Source organism: Chinchilla lanigera, unplaced genomic scaffold (genome assembly GCF_000276665.1).
Source record: "Chinchilla lanigera isolate Chin_1 unplaced genomic scaffold, ChiLan1.0 scaffold00011, whole genome shotgun sequence".
Taxonomy (NCBI): Eukaryota; Metazoa; Chordata; class Mammalia; order Rodentia; family Chinchillidae; genus Chinchilla; species Chinchilla lanigera.
This window is the reverse complement of record NW_004955412.1, coordinates 34,381,434-34,394,139: the sequence shown is the minus strand read 5'-3', so window position 1 is coordinate 34,394,139 and position 12,706 is coordinate 34,381,434. Positions and strand designations below refer to the sequence as shown.

At 44.1% G+C, this 12,706-nt stretch overlaps 1 protein-coding gene across 1 annotated transcript in view; it reads left to right on the top strand.

The window, feature by feature from the left end:
• Positions 1-8,536: 8,536 nt before the first annotated feature.
• The window catches only part of Opcml (opioid binding protein/cell adhesion molecule-like), a 1,129,591-nt gene continuing 1,125,421 nt past the window's right edge, over positions 8,537-12,706 (top strand). Inside the window, exons 1-2 of the mRNA XM_005378577.2 lie at positions 8,537-8,561; positions 10,814-10,957. Coding sequence (XP_005378634.1) covers positions 10,897-10,957 — 61 coding nt within the window. The 5' untranslated portion in view covers positions 8,537-8,561; positions 10,814-10,896. The remainder of the gene's footprint in view (positions 8,562-10,813; positions 10,958-12,706) is intronic.

Below are 12,706 nucleotides of genomic sequence, written 5' to 3'. Positions count from 1 at the left end.
AGGCCATGGTAGTTCTTTCGCAGGGCTCATTCTGAGGGGACTCAGCTTCTCAGGGTGCATGGTGTGTGCTCAGCCATGGTTGCCAACTCAGTGCTCAGTAAATAGTACTTGAAAATATACTAAATGCCCTTATATTAGGTGCTGGCTTAACTTTCCACACAGGGAGATGCATACTGAGTTGAAGTAAGAGCCACATGGAATCCTGGGCCTCTTTTTCCACAGATTATTGGCTGCTGGTACCCAGCCCTGCCAGGGGCAAGGCATAGGCTCTGCTGCTCTCTGTGAGGCACTGGGGTAGATCCTGAATAGAACACTTTAAAGAATCTGTGCATTCCTAGTGCTGGTCTTGGGAAAAGAGGAACATGGAGTTAAGTGACTTATGGTTAGAGACAGTCAGATCTCAGAGTAACCATGCTGTGTGATCCCTGGCTGCCTGCAATGCGTAAGAGCAGCCAGGATGACCACTGGGATCATTGCCACTTGGTCCCCGGGGACAGCATTTGCTAACAGCAAGGCCTTCTGCCTTCCTGTGCTCCTGTGCTGTCCAGGCCCTTGCACAAAGAGTCCCTATCAGCAGCGTGAGTGAAGAGGGGAGGAGGGGCTGTGCTGGGGGCTGGCTAGTGCTGAGCCAGGCCTGGGCTGGGTGGGCTTGGCAGAAGCCGGGACACCAAGGGCCTGAGGGGCTTGGGAGGTAGAAAGAGACTCAGTTAAAATTCTCTGCCATGGCTGGAGCTTGTCCCCGGGGAGTCACGAAGTCAGAGAATGTGTGACTGTGTGGTTTTCTTTTTCCTCCCCCTTCCTTTCTCCTTTTCTTCCACCAAATGCAAATCAATAGATGTGTATTCACAGTCTCACAAAATCACAAGGAGAGAAGAGTAGCCCTTTCATTCTAAGGAGGATGGGGAGAGGCCCCCAAGCCAGGAGGAAAGGAGCGCAGGAAGTGGGAGGAGAAAGGGAGGAGCAACTCCTTCACAGGGTAGTAGGCAGCATCTGGGCAGGATCTGGGAGGATGCTTGGCCGTGCCTGCCCACTCGGTGTGGGGGCCAGTCTGTTCCTCCCTGCTCCTCACCACAGAAGGGAATGATGTTTTCCCGATGCACAGGGGAGTTTAGCTCTTCCTTGAGAGATGTTTGGGGGTAAAATTTCACACAAAGGCAACAATCTGGTGCCATTTTCTTTAATACACTCGTCCTCAGTATGCATGAGTGGCTGCTGGCTCCAGGACCCCTGTGCGCTCCGTGGGGGCTCAAGACCCTTATACAGATGACACGGTCTTTTTTTTTTTTTTTTTTTTTGGTTTTTCTCCGGTACCGGGAACCGAACTCACGACCTTGCGCTTGCCAAGATGACACGGTCTTTGCATGGAAGTTACATCTACCATCTTCACTAGGTTACTTTTAGTATGCAGTACAAAGTCAATACTATATAAGTACTTGTTTAGAGAATGAAGACAAGAAAAAATCTCCATGTGTTTGGTACATGCATAGATTTTTTTGTTTTCTTGAATAGTTTTATTCAGTAGTTGGCTGAATCTATGGTTGTGGCGCCCGGGGATACAGAGGCTCCCTGTACTTAGCTAAAGTTGGATCAGCATTAAGTATCTAAATAGAAGGCTTTAGGATGAGATTAGTTGGTCATTTTATTCTGGAGCAAATCTACCCAGTTCCTGGCCTGTGTGTTCTCAGGCAGCGCTGGTGTGTTTAGTGAAAACAGTGACAACAGTGGAAAGGAACGTTGCCATTGGGGTTGGCTGATAAGACAGGCCTGAGTCCTAGAGTATGTGTGTTTTAGTCCTGGCTCTGCCCTGCATTGGCTGGACTTTGGGGGCATATCTTCATCTCAATTCTTCCTTACTTCTCTGTCTGGGGTGTGGGGCTAAGGAGTTCCCCTCTGTGTGTGCTACATGGGGGCAAAGCCCAGGAACAAGATTATAAACCTGCACATCTTCACTGTGTGCAGCAGCAGCTCACATTCTAATTACTTGTGCTTGTGCAGGACATTAGACGTGCACTGGCAGTGTGAGCTGGCCACCCCCCGGCTTTGAGAAGGGTAGTTATTGTCTTTTCTGCTGTGATTATTAAGGACATAAACCACAATGCAGCTAATATGGAGGGCTGATACATCAGTCACCTTTCCATTGCTGGGACAAACACTTGACACACACAATTTAAAGAAAGAGAGGCTTATTTTGGTTCATGGGTTTTGAGGTTTCAGTTCATGGTCAGGCATCTCCAAGACAAAAACAGCATAGGAGAAGGGTGTGGTAGAGGAAAGTTGCTCAACTCATTCCAGTCAGGAAGCAGAGCACAAGGGGAGAGCTCGAGAGGAAAGGACCACAATGAGATATATTCAAAAATCACACCCCCAGCCACCTTCCCCTAACTGGGCACCCAACTTCTTAGAGCCCATTCGGCTAATGAACTCATCAATACGGTAATCTGTTGATGAGGTTCATTTGTGCACAAGCCGATCAGCTCTTTAGACATTTATCAGTCTACTCAAGTTGGTAATCAAGATTAACCTCCAGTTTTTCTCCAATGTTTCAACAGTGATAGCAAAGGGTTCAAAAGGTATAAATCACAACAACTAAAATTGTTATGAAATGAATATAAGTGGGCAGAAGATGGAATTTTCTTTGGAGAAGGAAAAGGAAGAGGTGACAACTGATTTAGGAAGAAACCTGAGATTTAAGCATCTACAGAAGGGCATGGCAGATAGAAGTAAGCAGATTTACATCACTGAACTCAGGGTGGTCTGGAATGGAGAGGTACAGGGAACTCAGGAAGGAATGAGGAGGACTAAAAACAAGAATTTCGATTAAAAGGCAGACACTCCCCACCTGTAGCAGTCTCTGATCTTCTCACTTTTGTATAAACAGGAAGTTTAGTTTTTGAAAAGATTGAAGAAGAAATTCTCTGCCTGGGAGAGAATTGAGGCATTCTGTGCAAACAAGTTTGGAGTCTCTGTGCTCAGTGGCACAGCCCACTGGGCTAACTTTCAGAAGGATGGCGGCTAAGATGCCACCTTCCTGGCCAGAGAAGGAAAGATCCCTCCAGGGAGAGCCTCCACTGGCTCTTAAGGGAGCAAAGCCCCACAACAACTCTCATTGTGTAAACAGCTTGAGGCCAATTCCCTGCCAGAGAATCTTTCAAGGGTCCACCAGTAGGTGGCTCCACAGAGGAGCACAAACGAGCTGAAAGGGACTCTGAGGAGCGTGTTGGCAGCAAAAGTAAACTTCAGAAAGCCTTGATTAATGTCTTTGGAGAGATAGGAGAAGATAATGAGTCACGGAACAAGAATAGGGCACTATTTAAAAAATCACCCAACAGGAAGACCATTTGAAATTAATAATTCGATAGTATAGCTTTTTTATTAATTACGTTTATTAGTACATTTTAGGTATACATAATGATCACATTCATTATAGGGAATTTGTACCCGTACAAATGATATAAGTTGATTCTTTTTTTCCCATTCCCCGCCCTCCCTTCAACCCCTCTTCTCCTCCTTATTTACAAAAGTTTTGTTTCCATTTAGTTTTTTCAAAATTTAAATCAATAAAAAAAATGAAAGCTAGGACATCTTCATGGAAAAAAGAGAAGGAAATATTTGAAATTCAAACCACATGCCTAAGATCTCTTTAATAGGAATTTTCCAAAGAACGAATAAAAATAGAAGAGAGAAAATTTCAAAGACACAATACAAAAAATAAATAAAAACTCTCAGACTTGAAGAATATTTATTTTCCATATTGAGTTTATTGAGTGTCTGACACAATGAAAGAAAACGGTCCCACAGTAAGAAACATCTTTGTGAATTTTGAGAAACCATGGATAAAGAGAGTATCTTGCATGAATACTGTAGGGAAAATAATATTTTACATCCAAAGGAATAAAAATTGAAATTCATCAAGCAATATTTTAAAGTAGAAAAAAATGGAGAAATGCATTCAAAATGGAGTGGAAATTTATTGTTATCACAGACTTCTATTTACAACTCAACCAACTATATGTAAGTCAAGCGAGACAAGAGCCAAGCCATTTAAAAATATGCAACTCTCCCCGCCCCCTGCAAAGATCACCTATGTCATGCTTTCTTGGCAAACTATAGAAAGATGAATTACATTAGAACAAAGAAGAACACCAAGAGAAAAGTGGGTCACGTTCAGTCTAGGAGGCTGTAGTACTTCCTGGAGTATCTAATGTTGTTGAGCACTAATACCAGTTCCAGAAACCTACAAGAAAGTGTCAGGCTCCTGAGGGAGAGATGCGGGGCTTACGTGCTCTTAACAAAGGCAGGTTCTAGACAGCAGCTGACTCCCTAGATAGGAGAGTCCCAGGGGCATGGAAGCTCCAAGGAGTGGCTTTAAAATGCCATTCTGATCAATCGCTCAGTTAATGGCACTGTATTGAGAGGAATTCTAGAGTTGTGCAGAAAGTTTGGGGAGATTTAATGATATGTTTGTGAAAAATTAAGGAAATGAAGCCAAAAGTCAAGGATCATTTTCAGGGAGAGTAAAATGTTGGGCCAGAAAGATGCAGTTAAATGCCTACAGCAATGCCAATAGTGAGTATTGATGGACTTTAACTCTGTGATGCGTTTATGTTGGTTAACAGAGGGAGGAGAGATGCAGGGCTGGTAATCAACTCAACGTGGGTTAAATAAGCATCTTCTGGGAGGGAGTCAACAGAGAATTTTAAAAATTGTTAAATCAAGAAGTGGAAGAATAAGCACCTTTTAAAGAAATAAAGAAGCAAATAGTGGAAGAAACAGCTAACATTTGAAAGAGGTGGAAACAGTTGCTTCTGAGGAGTGGAATTTGGAATAATGGTTTTCAACTTTTTCATTTAGCCCTAATACTTGATAAACCAGGTAACATATTATTTGAGTAAAGTCTTGTTGAGTTTTAAAAATGTAGGTTGCTGACATCTGTATAACCAGTCTTGCTATGGCTTCTTGTAAGTTCATCAAAGCCCCCTGATGGAAGGCGAGAATTTTGTCTTTGGCATCAGACACCGCTGAGTGACTCTTAGGGATGTCACTGGGCGTGGAAGTCCAAGTTCAAATGTCTGTAAAGTGCATGTTGTCCTGTTGGTGTGATAGCAGATACGGTATACCTTAATCAACTCACAGGGAACATGCAGGTCATGAATGTTTCATAAATGGTACCTATTAGGACTATCTCTGGCATGGCATATTTGTGAATGTCTTAAAAGTTTGGGGAAGTATCAGAAGTAGATTAAGATCTGACTGCAGATGTAAGATACCCAAATCATTGTAAGCAAGTCTTAGAACTTTGGAAGAAAGGTTTCCACTTCTACTCCCCACCAGGTCATTTAAAAAATAATTTCTCCCTTGAGCTAAATGACACCTTTGTGGATTGAAGGCATTAATGTGTATTCCACATGCTTTGGCCTATGCTTAGGGAGTCACCATCCAGGAGGCCCCAGTACTTTTTCTAATATTTAGAGCTGAAAAGCAGAGTCAGATTTTAATCTGTAGTGTTTTATCATCTTCCTTTTTACTGTTTACAGACAAAACAAAACAAAACAAAACACCTCAGTGTCATAATATCAAAACTCCACCATTTGTCCCTCGGTGAGGCTCCTAGTGCAATGCTATTAGCATGAATGTGAGCTGTACCCACAGCCTTCAGTGTCTGCACAGCAAGTCCAGCCCCTGCCCTGGGGCTGGTGCACAGGCTTTTCTTTGTCCAGGCACAATCTCTACCTTCCGGCCACCTGGCAGCTCCTCCTGGGACTCCAGGCTCAAAGTTACTTTCTAAGGCAATTTCCAAACACAAGCCATGCCTCCCTTCCCTATGAGTCTTGTCTTTGTTTTGTGATCTCCTGTGAACTGATTTTTTTTGTACATTTTCATTTTATTTATTTTCTATTTAGTTGGTACATGTTGTAATGCATAATATTTACATTAGTTTTGGGAAATTGCTACAAGCTGATTTTTTTTTATAATTGTTTGTCACAAATGTAATCAATGATTACAATTAATAGTTTAGTCTCTACTACTCTGTGGATTTCAGATGGATGAGAATAGTCTTAGCTGGTTTCATCACATCTTTTGTATATCACACATAGTGGATAAGTACCTGACCCGTAGTAGATTCATATGTATACTTATTTCATGAATGAATACATGAAATACCAAGAAATGAAATACCAAGAAATGTATACATGAAAGTATAGTGCAGTCTTTTATGTAAAAAAGAAAAAAGCGGGACATGGTACACACACCAGTAATCACAGCACTCTGGGAGACTGAGGTAGGAAGATCACAAGCTTGAGGACAATCTAACAGCTTAGGGAGACCCTAAGGCTGAAGATGTCCCTCAGGGTGAAGGGCCTGGGTTTAACCCCAGTACCACAAAAGCGAAAAGAGAGAGGGAGGAGCAGAAAAGCATCAAGAAGAAGGAGGTGGGAGAGAGGAAAAGACAAGTAAAGGAAAGAAAAGGATCTATCTATCTATCTATCTATCTATCTATCTATCTATCTATCTATGTCTATCTATCTACCTACCTATCTATCATCTATCTGTCATCTATCTATCTATCATCTATCTAAGGGAGCTCATACAGCTGGTCTGAAAAGAGGCAAGACTGGAAGCCAGGGGTCCCTGGCAGGTGAATCCCATCCTCGTTCCACATTCCCTTTCTGCCAGCTCCAAGAGGCCGGATCCTGCTTGTACAGAGGTTTGCTGTTTACATTCCTGGTTCAAAGCAGAGGAAGCTCACAGGAGGAAAAGTGTGACAATCAGCCTCTACATACAACTGTCCCATTTTGGTTGGTTTGTCCCCCTACCTTATTGCTGTTTGAATGCAGTGTTGATGATTTTGTTTGCTTTGAAGGAAGAAAAAAAAAGAAGATTCACAGACGGTATAAAATTGCATAGTATTTACTCCAGAGAAGAGAATTGTCCTGCTAGTAAATATGCACTGAAGCATTTTTATTTGTATTTGTATTTTTTAAGATGTTTAAATAGACCTAGTAGACCTTAATATCGGAGTTGGTGCCATCTATTGATTGAACATGCATTTATACATTTCTTCTTTTTTTCAAATAAAGGAGACATATGTTTTAATCATATAATAGACCTGGAAGAATTGATAGTGAAAATACATATTTATAAGTTTTCTTACAAGAGTTTATCAAGCACAAAAATTTTTAAGAAACATAAACTGTATCAGGGTATACATTGATGTTTGCTAAGTGTGAATTTAATTGAAAGGCACAGGGTATATGTGATTATGCCTATGTGAGGCTTAGGAAAGAGGCTGGTAGGCTAAGTGAACATTTTAAAAGCACAAATATTTTAAAACAAGGTCACACAGCAGGTGAATCATAAGGCAAGATTTGAACACAGAGTTTCCTGTTTCCAGACTGAATGTCTCTCTAAAAAGAAACGACCATCTTAAAAACTATTATTTTATGGAATATCGCAAAAGAGGGAATAGTAAAAGAATGTAAACTTTGAATAATACTCAAAATGTATTTGGGACTTTCTGTAGCCTGGTCTATTTCTTCATCGGTGGAATGGACTAGCATTGAGTCTACGATAAAAGTTAGGAGGAAACACTAGGATTTTGATGGAGCTAATAAAAGGACATTTGTTCCCATCCTTCTACACTTTCTAAGTGGCAGTATGCATGCTGGAGCATGTGTCCCCTGAGGTCCCTGTGTTCAAAGCTTGGTCCTCAGTGTGGGCTACTGAGGGGTGGGGCATCTTTGAGAATCAGCGCCTGGTGTGTAGGGTTCAGATCTAGGGGGCTGCCATTGCTGGGGGTACTGGGGCTCCAGACTCTTCCTCTTCCTGTCTTTCAATTTCTGGCAGGAGGGACATGGTTGTGCTCCATATCCTTCCTGCTCTTCTGTGCCTTATCAGAAGCCTAAAGGCAGTGTATGCACTTGATCATGGATGGGTACCTCAAAAACTCCAAACTTTCCCCTTTATAAGTTGATTATCTCAGGTGTTTGTGACAGACATGGGATGCTGACTGACATTCTGTGTGTCCCTCTTTCCCAATAGTGGTGCAAAAGGTTGAACTGAGTGCTTCTCTGTGTTCTCAGGTGCTTAATGCATGACAGGTGTCTGAGGAATTGGCTGAGCTCAGGGGTAGGGCCTTGCTCCTCTCCAGCTGCAAAGCTGCCCCACTGCCTCTCCTGCAACTGGCAGGCCTGGTCCCAGCCCCAGTACACACCATGCAGCCTGCAACACTGGGAAAGCTATCTTGCCCTTGGAGGCCTGGTTTCTCCCTCTGTATGCTATGGATCCTAATGCCTATTTCACTTGTTTGCTGAGAAGATAAAGAAGGGTGTAATAGAGTTTCTGATACATGGATATGCAATACAATGATAGCACTAATTGGTGTCATTTCTTTGTAGAGAGGCTTCCAAAGGAAGCAGAAAAATCAGGGTTTGAATTTTGGCCATGTCACTCACGTTGGACAGTTATTTAACTTCTCTGAATTTCAGTTGCATTCTCTCTCACAAAGGTGTAAGACAAAGCTATGGTGTGACACAATTTCTGAAAACTGCAGGCCACAGAAGGTGAGTACATGTCTATCATTTGTATTCCTGCAGTCCCCAAGCTCTACTAATTCTTTCACTTCATGTACAGCCCCTTCTCTTCCTCTTCCACTGTCCCCACCCAGTTCCAAAATGCACCAGATGCTGGGGCAGGCCCACTAGCAGCTGTGCTTGCCTCAATCTATCCCGGACTTATTTCCATAGATCTACTTCCCCTGCTCCAGAGCCCTCCCCATCTCAAAAAGAGATTAACTTCTCCCTAGCAGCAATTTTAGAATCATCTCTTTGGAGGCCAGGTCTTCTGCACTGTTTCCCACAGTGTTCCCCAGATCATCTCAGCTTTTCTGTAAAGAGTTTCCACATAAACCTGTCACCTCTTCTGCTGGACCAGTCAGCCTCATCTCCACACCATTGCATCCCTCCAGCCCACTTCAGCCTAGCTGTGTTCTCCAGAGGATCCTCTCCTGGTGCCTTTGAACTTCCATGGATCCTGTCATTATCCCAAGAATTCACATATCAGCTTGGTTGTGCATGACACATCTGTAACTATTGATTCTGTAGAATGTGACTTTAATACCTGCAGTGTATCATATATATATTCACAAACATTCGGGTGTCTCCAAATGTACTGTAGGCCATTTACAGACAAGAAAAATCATGGTCTTCTTATTCCCTGCCTTGAAAAAAAGCCTTTTATATGAAGTAGAAACTTTGTAAGGGTCAGGTGATGATATTACCCAGCATTATATGTTTTCCACTGGACCCATAAAGTTCATAAGGAGAGAAGTAATCGATTATTCTATAGCTCTTCCTTAAAAGCAAACAGGTATGTTTTCCAGATAGAGAGGAGCTTAAGGCAAATAACTTTTGCTTCATAGAAACTGCTTAGACTTAACAGGAGACAGACCTTGGTGGTGTAGCATTCTGTGAGCTGCTAGAACTCATGGCCCCTCTGTCTCAGCCAAGCACTCCCCAAAACAATATCTTTTGAGGCAGGATTCTGGTGAGGAGTAACTTAAGTAGTCCCTGCAAGTACCTGTCATACAGTAGGTACTTGGGAAAATACTGGGAATTATACCAAAGAAGGAGGGGAGAATTCTCTTACCTAGAAAGTTACAGGCCCACTGATCTCAGGCTGAGCACATATCCTGAGAGAAATCCCTGCACAGTGGGTTCTTTGGAGGCACCTGAGACAGACATCCTCTACTCAGCCTCCCCTGGGGTGGCTTCTGCTTCTGTATTGCAGATCCTCCAGGTGCACAGAGCATTCTGAGGAGCATCTCCCAGCTCTCAGAAGGGGCTGAGAAGGGCTGCAGGCCTTTTTAGGGTAGATGTGCATGTGGCAAAATTCAGAGATACATCCCACCCAGAAATACTATCTGCACAAACTGTTATTCTAGAAAGGGCAAACCGGATCATGAAAAGGAAAAGGAAGGAAAGAGGGCCAAAAGCCACAGGTCTCCTCTCTCCATGGGCAAAAATTTCTGATGACTTCAGCAAATTTCCACCTCCTTAAGATCTAATCTGAATCTATCTCTGCTATGCTGTAATTATAGCAATTGTTTGGGCTTCTTGTGTTGGTAGAGTTTTAGAATGCTCTAATTGTGGGAAACTGGCCAATTCTCTTTTCATCTTTGGTAAAAAGAAAAAAGAATTAACATGTCCATCTTCCCCTGGGAAAACCGGATTGCTTGGAAGTTCTCAATGGCAAAATGGGGAGGCCAGGGGTGCAGACTCAGAAGCCTGAGCATTCCCTGTGTGCTGCAGACTTTGCTGCATCTGCGCCTGGAGACCAGGGGGAAAGAGCAGGGCTGGGACTGGCATGGGCATTGGTCACATTTTTGCCAAGGAGCAACCTCTCTCTCTTGGCTATGCCCTGAGCTCTGCTGGAGCAAGGTCTAAACCAACAGTGCCAGACCCCTCCCTTCTGCCCACCCAGGAGCAGAGTGCCCTCGGGAGCGCACGCCGGCATACTCACACAGCCGGCAGCGCGCACTGCTGTGCTCCGGAGAGGGTGAGCGAGGGGCAGGCTCCAACCCCCCTTGGAGTGGCGCCTTCCAAACAGGAAAGTCTCCAGGTGTCGCTCAGGAGAGTGGGGCCAGTGTGTGCCTTGGAGGAGGTCTGCGCGGAACCCTGTGCGGATTGGTGCTGATGATTCGTACCAGTTGTGTGTATGTGCACGGAAAAAATCAGAGACGCTGCCTGCCTGCTCCCATCTCTCGCGCGCTCTCTCTCTCCCTCCCTTTGCAAACATTGGATTTAAACCTGCTCAGAATTCAGCACAGAGGAAGGCAGCAGCGGTAGCAGCAGCAGAGGCAGGAGCGAGCCCGACAGCCCAGAGCACCGCAGCGTCGAGATGTTCCATCCCGCCTGCTGGATCATCTTCTCCGCCACAACTGCCCTGCTCTTCATCCCAGGTACCGGGGTTCTCTTTCTGGGGCGACTGTGCGATGCAGGGGAGAGAGGAAAGGGGAGGAAGGAGAGCAAGGAGGAAGAGAGGGAGCGTGAGGGGCATGTGAGGGAAAGAGGTAAGCTTGCTGTACACACACACACACACACACACACACACACACACACACACACACACACCCCGGCTCGCTAGCCTGCTCACGCGCACGCAGATGTTCGCAGCACGGGGATCTGCTCTGTGTTCAGCGGCTCCGGTGAGCTGGGTTCGAGATCTGCACGGTGCTGCGAGGCACTGTTGTTTCTGGGAAGGGTAGCAGCTGGCATTAATCAATTGCGGCCCCGAGGGTAGAAGAGGGTTAAACTCCTCACATATATTCTTCTCCCACCTCTGTTGGGACCTGCAAGATGGATGGGGCACCCTATTTCCTTAGTCCCGTCCCTCTGTTTCTGAATTGGTCTCTGCATCTCCCCCTTTCTATATTTCTTCTGTCTCTTCCAGTCTCATCCTCTCTCTCTTCCCCTTTCTCCTCTCTCCTCTACCCTAGCTTCCTTCACAGCCCTCTCCTTCTCCCACATCAGCTCTCTATTCTCCCACTCCCCTTTCCTGCCCCTGAAAGCTACTGGTTCACTTCTTGTCTTAACCATTCTGCAGCCACTCACCCTTTCTTTATCCTTCCACCAAATGGGCAGGTTATGCCTTTGATATTCAGAGTCCTCTCAATTTCTACTTCTCACTCATCACATCAGAAATATGAATTCCCCTTGACAGCATTTGGAAGGTGCAAACTGAGGTGAGGTCAAGGAGTCTGATCTGGGAACCCAGAATTTGGCTTTACCTGATCTCCCTCAGCACCTTCCTTACCTGATCCAATGATTCAAATGCGATGCTACCTGGGGAGGGGTTAGTTGTTTGGGAAGACAATTCTGCAGCACCAGAGGTAGCATGCTGCAATCCTACCAGAATAAGCTCAGTGGAAGCGTTGCAAAATCCTGCGTCTTAATAGATTTGGTAATTGCACGGGAGTCCTTTGCAAGCAGACAACTGAATGCCAGCAGGCATCGTTCAGACAATGCTGAAGGGGCTCTGTTGTGCTTGCCAAGGTTTGAGACAGCATCAAAGGGTCCAAGCATTTCCATACTAAACCTCGATCCAGGCGGTATTCTTTTTTTTTTTTTTTGGTCCAAATTGAGATACATGTATTGGGTTAAAAATTAGCTTAGACCTAAATTTCCATACATATATACACAGACATAATTGCTAAGATTCTTAAACCATATCTTTTCATAGGTAAAACACATTCATTTAACCTTTTTTATATTTAGAATCTCTTAGTAAGGGTTACACTATTCCCTGAATACTTCTAAACTACTGAAGTGAAATCAGAAAAATAATGGAAGTTAACTAGGAAGGAAAAAAAAAGCGGACCAAGTCTTTTTTTTTAAAGGAAATTCAGGGTATAATGATTGTAAGTTAAAATTTAGTTAATCGTGTTATTTTAATATTTTAGTTTTTTGTTAGTTGTGAATTGTACTCTTCCAAGTAGAGACGGGCTCTGCATAATCATGTTCCTGGATGTTTGTTTTAGGCTGAGAAGTTCAGAGCTGGGAGTGGTGGTGTTTTTCTTTTTCCAAATTCCAGCAGCTTCCTAAAGGGATTCAGCCAGGACCTGCAGGGGCTGGGTTCAGTGGGTTGGGTTGGAAAGGCAATGCCTGAGCATTCATTACCTGCTGAAGGTTGGTAGAGGGAACCAGGTGGG